At 45.9% G+C, this 18,235-nt stretch overlaps 1 protein-coding gene across 2 annotated transcripts; it reads left to right on the top strand.

Moving 5' to 3' along the window:
- Positions 1–17,481, top strand: LOC114581880 (UDP-glucuronosyltransferase 2A2-like). Of its 2 annotated transcripts, none has more exons than XM_028702577.2 (7): positions 1–159; positions 4,590–5,486; positions 7,315–7,463; positions 9,554–9,685; positions 13,743–13,830; positions 15,668–15,887; positions 16,233–16,726. In XM_028702577.2, exons 2-7 carry the CDS (start codon positions 4,751–4,753, stop codon positions 16,381–16,383), a joined length of 1,476 nt encoding a protein of 491 aa, XP_028558410.2. In that variant the 5' UTR covers positions 1–159; positions 4,590–4,750; the 3' UTR covers positions 16,384–16,726. The 2 variants fall into 2 exon arrangements, with proteins under 2 accessions (XP_028558410.2, XP_028558409.2); XM_028702576.2 differs by lacking the exon at positions 16,233–16,726 and adding an exon at positions 16,733–17,481 and having other exon boundaries at positions 2–159.
- The last annotated feature ends 754 nt before the right edge of the window (positions 17,482–18,235 follow it).

The following is an 18,235-nucleotide window of genomic DNA, read 5'->3' as shown; positions in this document are numbered from 1 at the left end:
CAGTACCCACCCTTATGGAACTGCACGTAGTGAACTACTGCAGTCCAGCCCACTGCATTTTATACTAAGATAGTCAAGCTCTGTTATCTGGGTCTGAGCCTGAAGACACCTTTGTCCTTTTCCTAGGGCAGCAGGGAGTGAGCATCTCAGCATATCCAGGTAAGTCAGGAGACCCTGAATAGATTTTGTCTGGGAAGGCAAAGCGAAGTGTTGGCCAATATAAAGGGAATCATGTGGCCCAAGGTATATGAAGCAGCCACCGTGATGAAGCCATAGCAGATTCACCCAGCTAGGTAAAGGGTAAAGGGACCCCTGACCATTAGGTCCAGTCGTGACCGACTCTGGGGTTGCGGCGCTCATCTCGCTTTATTGGCCGAGGGAGCCGGCGTACAGTTCCCTGGTCATGTGGCCAGCATGACTAAGCCGCTTCTGGCGAACCAGAGCAGCGCACGGAAACGCCGTTTACCTTCCCACCAGAGCGGTACCTATTTATCTACTTGCACTTTGACATGTTTTCGAACTGTTAGGTTGTCAGGAACAGGGACCAAGCAATGGGAGCTCACCCCATTGCGGGGATTCGAACTGCCAACCTTCTGATCGGCAAGTCCTAGGCTCTGTGGTTTAACCCACAGCGCTCCCCGCACTAATTGCCCCTAATTAAATATAACGAACCCACCGCACGGCAGGCCAATCAAGCGAATTTCTACCATTTACCACAGGCTATCTCGTGGGGGGTCTTGTGTGAGGGAAACTTCGATTCAGGGGTCTCCGGCAGGAGTCAATCAAACTAGGAAAGTTTTATTTGCAAAAAGAGGTTGGTGAAACAAAGTTGGGTCAGGAAATGCGTTCTTTCAGGTAGAAGTCAACTTATTACTTAAACTGAATGATGATGATGATGATGATGATGATGATGATGATGATGATGATTTATACCCCTGCCCATCTGGCTGGGTTTCCTCAGCCACTCTGGGCAGCTTTCAACAGAATATAAAAAATACAATGTAAAGCTGTCGCAGGATTAAACAGTTTTCAGTTGCTAAAAATCTGTTGTTACACTTCAGGCAGATGTTCAGGTTTCTAGAATAGGCAGCAAAATGACTATAATTCAGTTTCTGCTACCTCACTCTCATTCCTTTACTTAGTTATGACAGGGGTTACAGCTAAATACTTTTAACACAGCACAGCTTCCTTCACAGTTAATACTTTGGTTCATGAGTGGGGGGCATTTTTGTCGGTTAACAATCACACTCCTGAGGTATTCCAACAAACTAGTTGGAATACCTCAGGCATGGGATTGTTAACAGACCCAAGGGGTTGCCTCACTCCTTGTTACTGGTTTGGGAGTCTTCTTTATCTAGAACAGGCATAGGGAAACTCAGGCCCTCCAGATGTTTGGGACTACAATTCCCATCATCCCTAGCTAACAGGACCAGTGGTCAGGGATGGTGGGAATTGTAGTCCAAAACATCTGGAGGGCCAGAGTTTGCCTATGCCTGATCTAGAAGACCTCTCCCTCCTGACTGGAATGAGTTCCATGTAAGCTGTATCCTCATAGCTTCTCCCTCTCCTGGCACAGACTCAGCCCTCCAGTTTGTGGGGTGTGAAACACAGAGCAGTGAAATACCGTATTTTTTGCTCTATAAGACTCACTTTTTCCCTCCTAAAAAGTAAGGGGAAATGTGTGTGCGTCTTATGGAGCGAATGCAGGCTGTGCAGCTATCCCAGAAGCCAGAAGAGCAAGAGGGATCACTGCTTTCACTGCGCAACTATCCCTCTTGCTGTTCTGGCTTCTGGGATTCAGAATATTTTTTTTCTTGTTTTCCTCCTACAAAAACTAGGTGTGTCTTATAGTCTGGTGCGTCTTATAGAGCGAAAATATGGTACAACATTCCTAGAGTGGACATGTTTAGACATGAAGAGGGATGTTTGTCCAGCCAGTAGATAAACTTCCTGTTTCCTCCTGGGCTGGGGCAAATTTTCTCTACATGTGACCAGAGGTGGGCGTGACCTCACCTGTGCAGGTACCAAAAGCACAGGACTGGCCACCACATCCCTCTCTGACTCCATTCCGCAAAAAAGCAACAGCTCCTTAGCCTGAGATGCTCTCTTGTCTTCCAGCCAAGGGAGGACAAAGTACAGTGGTGCCTCGCAAGACGAAAAGAATCTATTCCGCGAGTCTCTTCGTCTTGCGTTTTTTTTCGTCTTGCGAAGCAAGCCCATTAAGCGGCTTAGCAGATTAGCGCTATTAGCGGCTTAGCGGATCAGCTGATAAGCAGCTTAGCGGCTTAGCGGATCAGCTGATAAGCAGCTTAGCGGCTTAGCAGATCAGCTGTTAAGCGGCTTAGCGGATCAGCTGATAAGCGACTTAGCGATCAGCTGTTAAGCGGCTTAGCGGCTTAGCGGATCAGCTGTTTAGCGGCTTAGCAGCTTGGGGAAAGGGGGGGGGAGGAAAAAAAACCCTGCAGGAACTCGCAAGACATTTTCGTCTTGCGAAGCAAGCCCATAGGAAATTCGTTTTGCGAAGCACTTCCAAAACGGAAAACCCTTTCGTCTAGCGGGTTTTCCGTCTTGCGAGGCATTCGTCTTGCGGGGCACCACTGTAACTATCTTCTTATGGGATAGATTCCAGGTGTATATATTTTGTAACTTAAGTCTGCCTTCTAGGATCCATCTGTGAACAGAATGTGTGAATAAACTATTTTATACTTTTTATACAAGACTGTGTCGTGTCTATTATTTTTACGAGGGAATAAAGGGAATTACCAGGACACTTATTTTAGAGGCTTAAGCAGGCATGGCAAAACGTTATCCGCTGTGTAAGTTTTAAAAAGGGGAATGTTACTCTGCTAAATTATAGAACTTGTTAACACAAGTTGGGAAGGATATAATTAAAGAATATATCCTCTCCTGCCTCCCTGAACATTCCCACACAGTTAACTCCTGTCTGTATACCTTCCCCAGACCCTCAACCCAGTCTCCCTATCTAAGCTGTGAGGCTCCTTCCTCCAGCTAAAGTTATTCTCCTCAGAGCAGATGTTCAACTCAAATCAGAACTCTTTCTCCCTCAGAAACGGCTCCTTTTATTCTCCCGCCCAAAGTGCTGGCTCCACCCCCCTCTGACTAGCTGCCTTGGTAGCCAATCAGAGAGAGGCTGCAGCCCTCTGGTGGAATTCTGAGGGACTGCATCACCAGATTCTGGTCTGACTCTGCTGTCCCTCACAGAAGCCTAAGCTGGCCTGCACCTGGCCAGTTCCCTTGTGATTACAACACCTTCCATGGGGCCAAAATTTGAGAACTATTAGGGGCTGGGGACTGGATGTTGAAGCTTTACATTTCTGGTTTCCTCTATCTGCTTTATTCTTGTTTATTCTTTATTCTTTTATTCTTTTAATGCTCTATTTTACCCCAAAATAAACTAATGAAAGAGAACCAGTAATTACAACTGCCCAGCCCTGCAAAGGAACTGGCCCCTAAGGCAGCTAAGTGGAACACTTACTTTGGAGTTAGCCACTGTCACAGAGTTCTGTGAAGTTAAGGGTTATATTACATAACATGCCTAAAACTTTTAAGTTTGCCCTTCTGTTGCATCCAACTTCCCAATATTCTTTCCTCCCTCCCTGAATGGTCACGGTATACTGCGTACCCACAACCCTGGGACCGTTCCATTTCAGACTGAAAACAGAATAATAATAATAATAATAATAATAATAATAATAATTTATTATTTGTACCTTGCCCATCTGGCTGGGTTTCCCCAGCCACTCTGGGCGGCTTCCACAAAGACAAAAAATACACTAAGATGTCACACATTAAAAACTTCCCTGAACAGGGCTGCCTTAAAATGTCTTCTGAATGTTAGGTAGTTGTTTATCTCTTTGACATCTGATGGGAGGGCATTCCACAGGGCGGGCGCCACTACCGAGAAGGCCCTCTGCCTGGTTCCCTGTAGCTTTGCTTCTCGCAGTGAGGGAACCGCCAGAAGGCCCTTGGCGCTGGACCTCAGTATCCGGGCAGAACGATGGGGGTGGAAACGCTCCTTCAGGTATACTGGGCCGAGGACGTTTAGGGAAGATAGCATGTGCATGTACTCACTGCAGATGGAAATCTAGCTTGTTAGAGAAGGTGCTTGCACCTAGACCTCTGCCCTGATATGCTAGTTTTTTGTTCACGAGAGCATTGGCATTCAATCTCCCACCTGCATCCTACAGTCGCAGAGTCCCAGGAAGATTGCTTCACGTGATGTCTGCATATTTGAATGGCATGAATGAAATTAGGAGCAGGATTCTCCAAGGTGGGCAAGAATATGGTTCAGTTGTACCTGTGAAAGTAGGGGAGTAATCCAATACTTCCCAACCATATCAGGGCAGCTACACCACTGGAACAGCTGCAATATCCTATACCCCCTTGGCCTGGAGGGTGTAACCCAGAAGATGTATATATCCTATATCATATAGCTGTATAAAACGATATGCTAATAAGTTGTTGTTTTGGGGTGGAAGGTACATTTGCATTGATTCCAGTTGTGTAAAAATATCATTTAGTTGAAATAGCGATGGATGAATGTTGTGCCGTTTGTTTTTTCATTCCAGAAATCTCCAACAACAGACTTGACTCAACACATTTGGTTAAAAAGTCTTCTGGGAAAGGAAAGTTAATGATGTGAGGTTTCCGCGCAAAATGAAATACAGTACTGATTAATAACTCCGTTGAGGAGTGACAGAAGAAATCGGTTGTCCCAGAAAAGAACATCATGACCCCCACATCAGCAGGAGTGGCATTAATTCATTTGTTAACACTTCAGCTTGTCTTAGTGGGAAATATTTTCTGTGGGAATGTGCTTATCTGGCCAGAGGATGGCAGCCACTGGCTATATATCAAGGTCGTTATTCAGGAACTGCTGCATAGAGGTCACAACGTCAGCATCCTAACTCCGTCAACAACCTTTTTAATAAAACCCAGTGATGATATAGCGGCTGCCAGGTTTGAGGTGTTCCCTGTGCCCTATGGAAAGAGTGCCATGGACTCCTACATGCAGGAGCTCATAATGTTGGGCTTGAACAACAAACCAACCACCCTGACTTTCCACAGCTTCTACCAAGCAGCAAGGAAATGCGTAAGAAGCATAAATGAAATTCATAGGCAGAGGTGTGAAGCGGTGCTGGGCAATCCGGAACTCATGGCCCGCCTGAAAAAGAGCAACTATGATGTTCTGGTTGCGGACCTGATCTTACCCTGTGGCGACCTCATTGCTCTGAAGTTGAACATCCCATTTCTGTTCACCGTAAGGGTCACGCCAGCCTCAACGCTGGAGAGACACTGCGGCAAAATGCCTGCTCCTCCTTCGTATGTTCCAGCTATCATGTCTGGGCTCACAGACAGAATGTCTTTTGGAGAACGGGTGAAGAATATAATATCTTACCTTGTGCAAGATTATATTTACCAGAGCTGGTGGGGAGAGTGGGACTCTTATTACAGTCAGGTTTTAGGTAAGCCTGTTTTTGTTTCTTCTTCCCAAAGGTAGAGTAGATGCTCTAAAGAGGCCAAGGATTCCAACTTCAGTCCTTGGCATGGCCAGTTAGAAGGGGCCTCCAAGTAGCAGGATTGGAAAGGCCTCATCCTGGGCCTGTGTAGAGCCACGGTCAGCTGGGAAAAGACTCTACTAAGCTGGAGAGCCTACTACCTGTAATGGAGGGAGGTGTAGATCTCACCTGCTTTGCTCCTTTATCGCTTCACCCAGTTGCTCTGCCTGCTGTATTCAACTTGAAGTAGAATAATTTCTAAAATGAATTTGGAATTGAAGCATGGGCATTCTTTTGGAATTTTCTGCTCTTTCCCACCAATGTTCAAGCATGGAAAAAGCAAATTTGATATTGTAGCTATTGTTCCACCAGCATTCTTTTGTGCTGCTTTATTTACTGATGTGTTCTTCTGGGCTTTGGGAAGAAACTTTGGTTTGCAATATTATGTGAACCTTCCTAAATTGCATTTAATAATAATAAATATAATATTTTTTTATTTATACCCCGCCCTTCCCAGTTTGGAGGCTAACAGCAAATTGATTAAAATGTGATTTTAAAGCAACATAAAATACAACATAAAATGCAGCATCAGTATCAATAAAATTTGAAAATTCAGGGGTCATTTTTTTTGGGGGGGGGGACCCAGTCAGTAGACATCAAAATGATCACCAGGGCTAACTGGCCAAGTTGGTCCTGCTAGGGCCAGCAAGGAGACCAGGGAAGAATTTAAATGTGGGTCCCAGAAAGGGTTTCTTCATAGAAGAGAAAAGGAGAAAGGGAATAGAGGATCAGGCTAATTCAAACTGAAGGCCAGGTGGAAGAGCTCTGTCTTACAGGCCCTGCGGAAGGAGATCAAGTCCTGCAGGGCCCTGGTCTCGTGGGACAGAGCATTCCACCAGGTTGGAGCCATCACTGAAAAAGCCCTTATTATTTCCTTAAATAATTATTTCCTTAAGTTATTTCCTTAAATAACACACACACGGAGACACAAGCTTGCAGCTTCCTGAATTTTGCGATGCCGTTCAACCAACCAAATAATTTGTACAAAATATGTGTCTGTGCATCGCACACTTGTGGATCAGTAACGTAGAAAGAGAAAGAGACGCAAGGAAGATGGAGGAATCGAAAGCTTCTGCAAATGGTGTTTGCCCTCATGTTGTATACACAACTCAGTAACAAGAGGCGGAACAATGAATGTGTTTCTTTTGCTTTGGTTCCAGTGCCTTAGCAACAACTCTTTGGACCTAGAAGGTCCTGAGATCTATACATCCTGCCAGAAGCTTTCACTCCACCAGCCCTGGGATCTTAATAGCCCCTTTCAGACATTTGTCTGAATGAGTGTGTGCTGAAGGTGGGGAGGAAGGAGCATGAATACATGGTCTCCTCCCCCAGTTGCTGCCCTGCCCACTTTTGTGCTCCAGATATTTTGGGCTACAACTTCCATTAGCTCCATCCAGCAACTGGAGGCATCAGGTTGGGGAAGGCTGGTCTTACTAGTTCTGATTCACATTCAGCTACCAATGCTGACTTCAGAGCTAAGGGTTCTTTCAAAAAATATCAGACATGGATTTTCCTCTGAAAGAATATCCATCAAGGAGCCACCGCCCATCTTGGTTCCTAATGAATAAGTGTACATGTATTTTTTCAAGCACAGCTTTGTCCCCAACTATTGTTCAAATCTTTAGGTGTTCATTTGAAATGTAATGTGCAAACTAGCTTTCAATATTTCTAGAAACGAGTTTGCCAAATCCTTTGTATTTGTGAAGTAACTCCGTTTCTCTTCCTCATTCATCAGGGAGACCCACAACTCGTTGTGAAGTGATAGGGAAAGCAGATATCTGGTTGGTCCGCACCTACTGGGACTTTGAATTCCCGCTGCCTTTCCTACCAAATTTTGAATTTGTGGGGGGTCTGCACTGTCAGCCAGCCAAGCCTTTGCCAGAGGTAATTCTCTCCCTTGACCTTCACTTGTGCATGATAACCATGCCTGGATCTTGTTCAATGCACCTCCGGGGAAGGGGAGGGCGTGTGGTGGTGTGATAAAGAAGTGGCAAGGTCAACTTAGTTTACAGAGGTGCCCACTTGGGCCCCACACTGTGGGTGCCCAACATTGGTGCGCAAGGCACCGCGCCGTAATGACGTCATAATGTTGTGAGATGTAAGAATCAGGTGCAGTCAAACACAACATGGCTAGAGTAGACATGAAGTCTACTCATGAGTCTACTCATGTCTCAGTCCTCCAGCCGGAACTTCCTGCTTTCCAGGACTGAGATGAAACTTCTTATGTGATGGGCGTGGCCTCTCCTAAAGTAGAACCACAGGCTGGCGACCATCTTGTTTCTCTTGTCTCTGTTGATGCCATCTTAACAACAGCACTACTAAGATGCACCCTTGGCTCCAGGCCAAGAGAAGGGGGGCTTTCTCTCATAAGGAGATAGTTACCACAGTTAAACTATGTTCTAACCTTTTAAGTCTGCCTTCTGGGTACCTTTGTGTGAACAGATGATTACTTGTCAGTAAACGTTTTATACTTTACAGAAGACTGTGTAGCGTCTTATTTTAGGAGGGATTAAACGGGGGAAATACCAGGAAATATTTACAGAGACTCTAACGAGTCTGGAGCAAGCTATCTGCTGTGCGTGTGTTTAAAAAAGGGGGGTGTTAACTCTGCTGATTTTGTTGAACGTGTAAAGACAAGTTGGGATAGGATATCTTAGACAATATATCCTCCCCCACATCCCTAAACATTCCCACAAATGTGACATGAGGTAATGACATCACGTCATGACACAGCGCATGCGCTACGGAGGCCACCGGGCGTTGAGCACTGCGGCTGCCTCCATGCACCACCATGTACTGCAGCTACTGACACAGCACACCACCCATCGCGGCTGCACACCGCCTTACTTCTGGCGCTCAGGCCCCAGTTGAGTCACCACCGCAGCAGCCTTACTATCATGTGGGTTTGGGGCAACATTCAGAGTGGCAGAAAGGGAGAAGAGCACATCTGACTTGCGGAACAAACAGTCTACTCATTGTAGCAGCTGTTCATTCCAACGAAGCTTGTTAAGACACATGGATTGTGTCCCATGTTTATGTAGAGAGGGGTGTGGAGTGCTTTCTGGATGGGCTACAAGCTTAAAGGTAAAGGCACAGTAGAAAAAGCGGGGAATCAGTGTCTCCAACTGATGTGACCTGTAGTTCTGCTTCTTGTCTGCCCTGCACCCACCTGTCCAGTCCTAAAGGCCAGTGGTTGCCATTGGAAGCTCCTTCTGAGGAGCCTGAAACATACAGTAGTTTGAAAACTGGACTTTAAAGACCACCTTCCCTGTTACAAGCTGTGGTAAACTTCGCCCCCAACCACCCTCTCCTCCCTCACCTGTCTTTGCTCTCCGGCCAGATCAGGTTTCTTGAGCAGGGTTGGCAGGCGTGTTTACTTTTTACAGAACAGGACAAAACAACATCAGTAAGGCTGCCACCACTCCCTATGTCCTGGGGAACCCAGAGCCACAACCCAGGGAGAAGGCTGTGCCCCGTTATTGCTGGTTATCCCCCCTCCACAAGCTGTATCCACAGACTTGCAGACAGAAATTCTACGGTAGAGCGTAACCAAGCGTAAGGCTAGGAATTAGCTTTCCCCCCGGAAAGGCACACAAACCAAAAACAGTTTCTGTCTTTAAAATTTATTTTAAAAGAACATAAGAAAACATGCTAAAATAGCAGGCACTTCTTTAGTAAGTTACAGGCAAGAAAAAATAAGAACATTGTAAAATCTAACTAACTTGCATACTCACAAATAAAGCAAAGAGAGAATAGTTAGGGTCCTTTCAAAGTTCCGCATTCAGAGGCTTTCGCAATTCTCCATCACAAAGGACGTAAGGACAGCTACTTAGATGGAACATCAGCATGGACCTCATGGTCAGGGGTCCCTTTACCTTTACTCGTGCATTAGGTTTAAAAGCATGGAGAAATGTTGTTTGTTTGTTTGTTTGTTTGTTTGTTTGTTTATAAAGATGGCTTTTATCTCTCAACAGGAAATGGAAGAATTTGTCCAGAGTTCAGGGGAACATGGCATTGTGGTGTTTTCTCTGGGCTCTCTTGTTGCAAGCTTAACAGATGAAAGGAATAACATGCTTGCATCAGCACTCAGCCAACTTCCACAGAAGGTCAGTGTTCATGTCATTTGGTTAAAAATGCAGTTGTATACAGTACTGGATTTGTGAAAATGCTGCCCTCATTTCCTTATCCCTGCCATGATAAGGGAACACTTTCCACATTTGTTTTCCTTAAAATCTACCCATACTTAAACATCATCACTTTTTATTATTTTTATTTTATTTTTTAAATTTTATTTAATTATATATTGAGTACAAATTAGAAAAAAAATACAAATATACCCCCAAAAAAGGAAAATACATGTAACCAAGAGAAAATTAGAAAAGATTTTACCTCTTCTCATATTTACAATTATTTAAAAAAGGTAAAGGTACCCCTGCCCGTATGGGCCAGTCTTGACAGACTCTAGGGTTGTGCGCTCATCTCACTCTAGAGGCCGGGAGCCAGCGCTGTCCGGAGACACTTCCGGGTCACGTGGCCAGCGTGACGAAGCTGCTCTGGCGAGCCAGCGCAGCACACGGAACACCGTTTACCTTCCCGCTGGTAAGCGGTCCCTATTTATCTACTTGCACCCGGGGGTGCTTTCAAACTGCTAGGTTGGCAGGAGCTGGGACCGAACGACGGGAGTGCACCCCGCCGCGGGGATTCGAACCGCCGACCATGCGATCGGCAAGTCCTAAGCGCTGAGGTTTTACCCACAGCGCCACCCGCGTCCCCTAAAGGTAGAGCTCGTCCGGGATTACAATTATTTACACCTCTACAAAACAATATCCACAATAAAGAAAAGAAATGAAAGGTAAAATATACAGTGGTACCCCGCAAGACGAATGCCTCGCAAGATGGAAAACCCGCAAGACGAAAGGGTCTTCTGTTTCGGAGGCGCTTCGCAAGACGAATTTCCCTATGGGCTTGCTTCGCAAGACGAAAGCCCATAGGGAAATCTCCGGGGACCTGTTTTAAATTGCTGGCGGTCGGGAGCAAAGACTTTCGCCCACAGCCGGCCTTCAGAAGAGGTCCTGGACCTCTTCTGAAGGCCGGCGGGGGGCAAAAGTCTTTGCTCCCCCCCGCCTGCCTTCCCGGGACAGCGGAGACTTCTCCGCTGCCCCGGGCGATCTTAAAATGCTGGCGGGCGGGAGCGAAGCGTTCGCTGCCGACCCCCAGCATTTTAAAATCTCCCCGGGACAGCAGAGAAGTCCCGCCCCGCTCCAGATGGCCGCACAAAGCTGCCTGCAGTCGCGGGACTGCAGGCAGATCTGCGCCACCATCCCGAGCGGGGCGCTAAGTCCCGCCCCGCTCGGGATGGCGGCGCAGAGCTGTCTGCCGTCCCGGGATCAGCGCAGCTCTGCGCGGCCATCGGGAGCCGGGGGCGAAGCCCGCCCCGCTCCAGATGGCCGCGCAAAGCTGCCTGCAGTCGCGGGATTGCAGGCAGATCTGCGCCACCATCCCGAGCGGGGTGCTAAGTCCCGCCCCGCTCGGGATGGCGGCGCAGAGCTGTCTGCCGTCCCGGGATCAGCGCAGCTCTGCGCAGCCATCGGGAGCCGGGGGTGAAGCCCGCCCCGCTCCAGATGGCCGCGCAAAGCTGCCTGCAGTCGCGGGATTGCAGGCAGATCTGCGCCACCATCCCGAGCGGGGTGCTAAGTCCCGCCCCGCTCGGGATGGCGGCGCAGAGCTGTCTGCCGTCCCGGGATCAGCGCAGCTCTGCGCGGCCATCGGGAGCCGGGGGCGAAGCCCACCCCGCTCCAGATGGCCGCGCAAAGCTGCCTGCAGTCGCGGGATTGCAGGCAGATCTGCGCCACCATCCCGAGCGGGGTGCTAAGTCCCGCCCCGCTCGGGATGGCGGCGGAGAGCTGTCTGCCGTCCCGGGATCAGCGCAGCTCTGCGCGGCCATCGGGAGCCGGGGGCGAAGCCCGCCCCGCTCCAGATGGCCGCGCAAAGCTGCCTGCAGTCGCGGGATTGCAGGCAGATCTGCGCCACCATCCTGAGCGGGGTGCTAAGTCCCGCCCCGCTCAGGATGGCGGCGCAGAGCTGTCTGCCGTCCCGGGACTGCAGGCAGATCTGTGCCGCCATCCCGAGCGGGGCGCTAAGTCCCGCCCCGCTCTGGATGGCGGTGCAGATCTGCCTGCCGTCCCGGGATCAGCGAAGCGTTCGCTGCCGACCCCCAGCATTTTAAAATCTCCCCGTGTCCCGGTGAGATTTTAAAATGCTGGGGGTCGGCAGTGAAGCCCTTGTTCCCTCCCAGCCCCCCCAGCCTTCAGAAGCCCTTGTTCCCCCCCCCAGCCTTCAGAAGAGGTCGGGGGAGAGACTGTCCCCGGACCTGGTCTGAAGGCGGTTTCCCTTGGAACGCATTAATTGATTTTCAATGCATTCCTATGGGAAACCGTGCGTCGCAAGACGAAAAACTCGCAAGAAGAAAAAACTTGCGGAACGAATTAATTTCGTCTTGCGAGGCACCACTGTAAAAGAAAAGAACAAGAAGAAGATAAAGAAAAGGAAGAAATAAGATTAAAAATGAGAGTTTTAAAAGTAGATAAGTATTCACTATACTTTTTATTTTTGTAGATTATGAGAATTCTGAACAGCAGTGTTTTGGGTTGTTTTCAGATGACCTATTTGCTGAGCGTTCATCCTGTTTTATTTGCACAAGGTTTGCAGGGGGACTACAGTATGTTTGTAGGAAAGTTATAGGATGTTGCATCAAGAAATGGTTACCCCACACTTTCCAGGGCAATTTCCTGCCACTTTCCTTCCCACAAAAAAGTCCAATTTTGGGGAAGCAGGTTTGTTGTTCAAGAGTGCCAAATCCACTTTAATTGTGCAGCTCGAATTTAATTTTGCACCTTGTATATCTTCGTAAGTATAAATGCCCTATTAGTTGCCTACTGTCTTAATGTTGCCCGTCACCCCAATCTCTGAGCGGTGTGAGCAGTGTTAGAAACCGAGATTAGAAAGCTAGGAGCTAAATGGCACCTTAAACCTAAGTTATGGGCGCAACAACGGAATGTCTAGGTGCGCTTTTTTTAATAACAAGAATACAAAGCTGAAAATGAATGAACTGCAGCTAAAATATTATGTTCATTTTTCACAGGGTCTAGTCCTTCCGCTGCCCACCCCCCTAATGTTATTAAGAGCGTCTCTTCTCCAGTCTTCAGAGAGTAACTGGAAGTGGGCAGGCAGAAAAAAGGTCCTGCTTTCCTTCCACTCTGCAGTTTTCATCTGAAATCTCAGGCATAGTACTGCGCCCAGAGTTCACGTTAATGAAATTTCCTGTTGCAATATATGCCTAGAACAATGGGATTTCTGAACACTGGGTGTGAGGTTCTAGGGGTTCCATGCGCTTACCCAGGGTCTGTGTTTCCTTTTGGAAATGAGGCACAATGGAGACTGTGGTGTCTTCAGGATATACGGTTTATTTATGCATATATACAACCAAAGCCTGCGATGGAGGGGTTCACAGCATGAACACCCCTAGTGGGTCTTCTTTCTCCCATAGCTGCAGCTTTGGATTCAAGCAGACATCCAACATCTCTCTCCCTCTCCCTCCCTCCCCCCCCCTCTCTCTCTGCAGCCTCCTGCTTTCCTTCCTGGTCACATCACACAAATGGGCTTGATTAAATTCAAACGCTAGATCCAGGGATTTACAGATGTCTAGCGCCCACAAACTCATAATATTAATATATGTTATAGGCTCAGATGTACTCCAGAAATATGGTGCACGATCATTTTCATAGAATCATAGAGTTGGAAGAGACCACAAGGGCCATCGAGTCCAACCCCCTGCCAAGCAGGAAACACCATCAGAGCACTCCTGACATATGGTTGTCAAGCCTCTGCTTAAAGACCTCCAAAGAAGGAGACTCCACCACACTCCTTGGCAGCAAATTCCACTGTCGATTTTACTGTCACTAAAGAAAGTGGTTAAGCAGCTAGTGTTGATGAGCCATATTAGAAAACAGATGGGCCAACAGTTATGGGAGAAGCTTTCAGAATCAACATGGTCCTGTTTAAAAGCCAAGCAAAATGAGTAGACGGCCTGTGAGCCAGTTTAGTTTTCTTTGCAATCTGAGCTACAGATAACAGTTTTTCCTCCCCCCCCCCCCCCAAATCCAGGTTCTTTGGCGCTACAAAGGGAAAAGGCCAGAAACCTTAGGAGCTAACACCAGGCTTTATGAATGGATACCACAAAATGATCTTCTGGGTAAGAGAGACTTCATGTTTCACTGCACCTTTGGCTTCATTGCAGCGTTCTGCCAATCCCTAGGAAATATCTCCTCCATCCTCACTTTCCTCACTCATTGACAGCCCTGGATAGTGGTAGCAATGAGCATCTTCCCCTTCTTTTATTCCATCCCTAATCAGTAGCTTCACCCTGCCCCTTGTATTCTGTTCTGCCTGTTTTATTGCTGAGCTTGGATCGTTCTTAAAATCAATCTCAGAACTGGCAATGTGTGTGTTGGGCAGGGAAGAGGGGAAGATGCAAACAGGAAAATGGTGAGCGCACACATGCCCAGGGGTTGGCAACCTAAGGCCCATGGGGTCGTTTAACCGGCCCATGAGCCGCCCCTGAACCAAGCCATCCACTTGGTGAGTCCCTGCGTGCTGCGCTAAACCGGCACAGCGCGGCACGGGGACTCGCTATCGCGGTGCCGGAAATTGCGTCTGCGTAGACGTAGATGCCGAAAATCGTGTCTGTGCAGACGCAGGCACCAGAAATCGCGGGTGGGTGGGTGATCTGGCCCATGAACGGATCTCCTCTAGAGTGAACTGGCCCAGGTAAGGTAAACCTTGTTGACCACTGCTGTAGCCAGAACAAGGACATTTACAAAACACAGAAAAGAACTGTGGTTTGCTTATGCATTGACAACACACCATAGCTCCAAAGATCCAGGGAAATGTTTGGATGGGGAGAATCTCGACGTTTCTTTTCTAAATGGTCAAGGATGCATCTTGTAGGCTTCTGCACATTCCTCTCTCACCTACGGCTTTCTGGTTTGACGTGACTCCTTGTCTGGTGCAAGCTGTTGTCAGAAGCTCATTGGTTGTGCTTCCCCTGACCAATAGTAGAAGCAGATCATTATCCAGAATGGATGCTGGTTGACCTCCCCCCGACCGCACAATATAAGATATAAGCTGTCTCTGCTGTTTGCTTCTAGTCCTTCCCCAGGCCTCCTGCCATCACCAATTTGTAGAGTTCTAGATCAAACTATTATTCTTCATACCGCAGCTATTTCCCATACTTTCCCCCTCTCCATTTTCTGCTAGAGTAGGCCAGCTTCTCTCTCTTTTTTTAAAGATATTTATTAGAATTTTACAAAATGAAAAAAGAAAAATACAAAATAAAAATAGATAAAAAACAATTCCATCTTTCCATCACTTTCTTTCATTTGCTTATTTCCCGGACCTCCTCACACCTCCCTTTTTGTATTCCAGTTCAATTTGTTAGTTCAGCAAATCCTTCCCCTCTTTGTTTATCCTAATCTTTAATCTTAAAATAATGTAACATTAAATTTTTGTCTGTTAATAGTCCATTTTTTTTTCATACTCCTTATAGCATTATAGCTAAAAACCACATAACTTTTCATCCAACATCATTCTAACATTCATTAATTTTACAATATTTCTGTAGGTAGTCTTTGAATTTCTTCCAATCTTCTTCCACCGACTCTTGAGTAGGCCAGCTTCTCATGGGGTGCAATTTCTTGGAATCCTTGGGGGGGGGGGAGGGCAAAGAGGCAGGGGAAACAGCTGGGGTACATCCCAAGAAAAGCCAAGGCCCCAGACAGTGCTAAATTTTTGGTACTTTGTGTTTTCAACTATTCAGGATACCAGAGACTGCAAACTCTCTGTTTTACAAAGCTGTTGTGTGCTTGGCCAGGGTCAGCACTGAGTTCTAGAAACATTACTACGTATAGTGAACGGCAATCTTCAGAGATTGCTTGGCAGTTGGACTATGCTGGGCACTGTTGCTAAGAATCACTGATAATAACCTACTTTTATCATCCCATAGTCAACAGAGTCTCGTCTTCTCCTTCCAGGACACCCCAAGACCAAAGCCTTCATAACACATGGTGGGATCAATGGGATTTATGAAGCTATTTACCATGGCGTTCCCACAGTGGGGATTCCCATGTTTGCTGACCAGCCTGACAATATTGAGCACATGAAGGCAAAGGGGATGGCTGTGGGTCTGGACATCAAGACAATGGATGCAGAAGATTTAGTGGATGCTGTGAAGGCTGTCATTCTCAACGCCACGTGAGTCAATCGCTAACTCTCCTCTGAAGAAGACATCTGAAGGCAGCCCTGTTTAGGGAAGTTTTTAATGTTTGAAGTTTTATTCTGTTTTTAGTGTTTTGTTGGGAGCCACTCAGAGAGGCTGGGAAAATCCAGCCAGATGGGTGGGGTGTAAATAACATTATTATTATTATTATTATTATTATTATTATTATTATTAATTATTATTATTATTATTATTATTATTATTATTATTATTATTATTATTATTATTATTATTATTAATTATAGACTGCCGTCCTTTGAGTTCTGGCTCTATACTAATTTGTTCTTATTTCTCTATCTTCTCCTTACCCAATCCTCCAGATATAAGGAAAATGCAATGAGACTGTCACAGATCCAGCATGACCAACCAATAAAGCCACTGGGCCGGGCTTTCTTTTGGATTGAGTTTCTTATGTTAATTGACTTCCCGCTATCTCTTTGCGGTTTCCATATTTCTCTTACGTTTAAGTAATCCGTATTCCATTATTAAAAAAGAAAATTCCCTTATATCTGTGAAGTTAGTCTAGGCACAGCCCAGTGTTGTTATTGGAACCATATTTTGTCAGATAATTTTATTCAGGACCAGACATTTCATGGGGTGTCAATTCCACCTTCCCTGTCTCATGAGGACTCTACTGGGGTTCTTCAACACTCTTAAGTTCCTTTCCTTCTTCCTTGGGCTCCAAGCTCTGCATCCATGACACCACAAACGGGACTTGTAACACCTGCTAAACTGCAATGGAAACGTGAGTTTGGGCCCTATTCCAATTTGTTCATCCTTTTCTCTCTTTCCCCCTCCCCTTCTTTATCCAATCCTCCAGGTATAAGGAAAACGCAATGAGACTGTCACAGATCCACCACGACCAACCGATAAAGCCACTGGACCGGGCTGTCTTTTGGATTGAGTTTGTCATGCGCCAGAAAGAGGCCAAACACTTGAGAGTAGCTGCCCATCACTTGACCTGGTACCAATATCACTCCCTGGACGTCATTGCCTTCTTGATCGGTTGCATGGCAGTTTTCATATTCATTGCTGTTAAATGCTGTTTATTTTGTTGTCGGAAATGTGGCAGGATTATTAGGAAAACCAAAACAGAGTAGCTTCTCCTAGGACCCGGCCATCGTTCTGTGGCTTGCATTATTCAGTATACTCAGACTTAAGCCCCATCATGGAATCATCTTCCAAAAGCTTTAATCGTTTGCAACAACTGAATTGAGAAGCCAACCATAGCCATGCTCCATTCAGCAGCTAAGAGAAAGTTATAGGTATCAATGATGGTTCATTTTAGCATTGCTTATTATTTTTTTCCAAATATCTTAAACACAATACAGCTTAACAATATTATTTTCCTTTCAATCTATATCTTATCCGAATTAACTTCCCTCCACCCCTCTTCTGGCTTCTCTTCTTTGCTCTTACTTAAGCTTGATTACTATATATACATTCTATAAATGTCTATAATTTCTTAATAATTTTTTGTATTGTACTTTAGATATACATTCCTTATTATATTACAGCATTACATATTGTGGTCTAACCAAATGTATACAATAAACGTTATGAGTTTTATTTCAGTCCTGTGAGTGTCTTTATTTATGTAGTCTTTCTCTAAGTATACCATAAATTTGGACCATTCTTTTTAGAATTTCTCATCGTCCTGCTGTTGGATTCTTCCTGTTAGCCTTGCTATTTCCGCTTACTCCAATACATTCTGTTGCCATTCTTCAATTGTTGTAATATCTTGTTGTTTCCATCACTGTGCAAGGAGTAGTCTTCCTGCTGTTGTGGCATACAGGAAGAATTTCTGATCTTCCTTTTTAATGTCCTCTCCAGCCATTCCTAGCAAAAATGCCTCCGGTTTTTTTTTATAAAAGGTGTACGTAAATATCTTTTAAAACTCATTATACACATTATCCCAAAAAGTCTTCACCTTGTCACACAACCACCACATGTGGAGAAAATTTCCCTCTTTTACAGTGCATTTCCAACAGTTCTTATTTTTCATTTTGTACATCTTTGCTAGTTTGGTGGGTGTTAAGTACCACCTATACATCATTTTTAACAAATTCTCGTCATGGATGCGGTAAATTTTATTCCTAAATTCCATAGTCTTGTCAATTTCTCATACTCGATATTATATCCTAGGTCCATTGCCCACTTAGTCATGACCTCCTTAATTTCTTCATCTTTTGTATGCCATTTCAACAAAAATTCATATACAGTGGTACCTCGGGTTACATATGCTTCAGGTTACAGGCGCTTCAGGTTACAGACTCCGCTAACCCAGAAATATTACCTCGGGTTAAGAACTTTGTTTCAGGTT

Source organism: Podarcis muralis, chromosome 13, assembly GCF_964188315.1.
Source record: "Podarcis muralis chromosome 13, rPodMur119.hap1.1, whole genome shotgun sequence".
NCBI classification, from domain to species: Eukaryota; Metazoa; Chordata; class Lepidosauria; order Squamata; family Lacertidae; genus Podarcis; species Podarcis muralis.
Note: the sequence above shows the minus strand (reverse complement) of the source record. Positions and strands in the feature narration are given on the sequence as shown.

Coding starts and splice junctions, on each gene's coding strand:
- LOC114581880 (XM_028702576.2), top strand. CDS start 4,751: ATGACCCCCACATCAGCAGGAGTGGCATTAATTCATTTGTTAACACTT. Junction 5,487..7,314: donor TTATTACAGTCAGGTTTTAG/GTAAGCCTGTTT, acceptor CTCATTCATCAG/GGAGACCCACAACTCGTTGT. Junction 13,831..15,667: donor ACCACAAAATGATCTTCTGG/GTAAGAGAGACT, acceptor TTCTCCTTCCAG/GACACCCCAAGACCAAAGCC.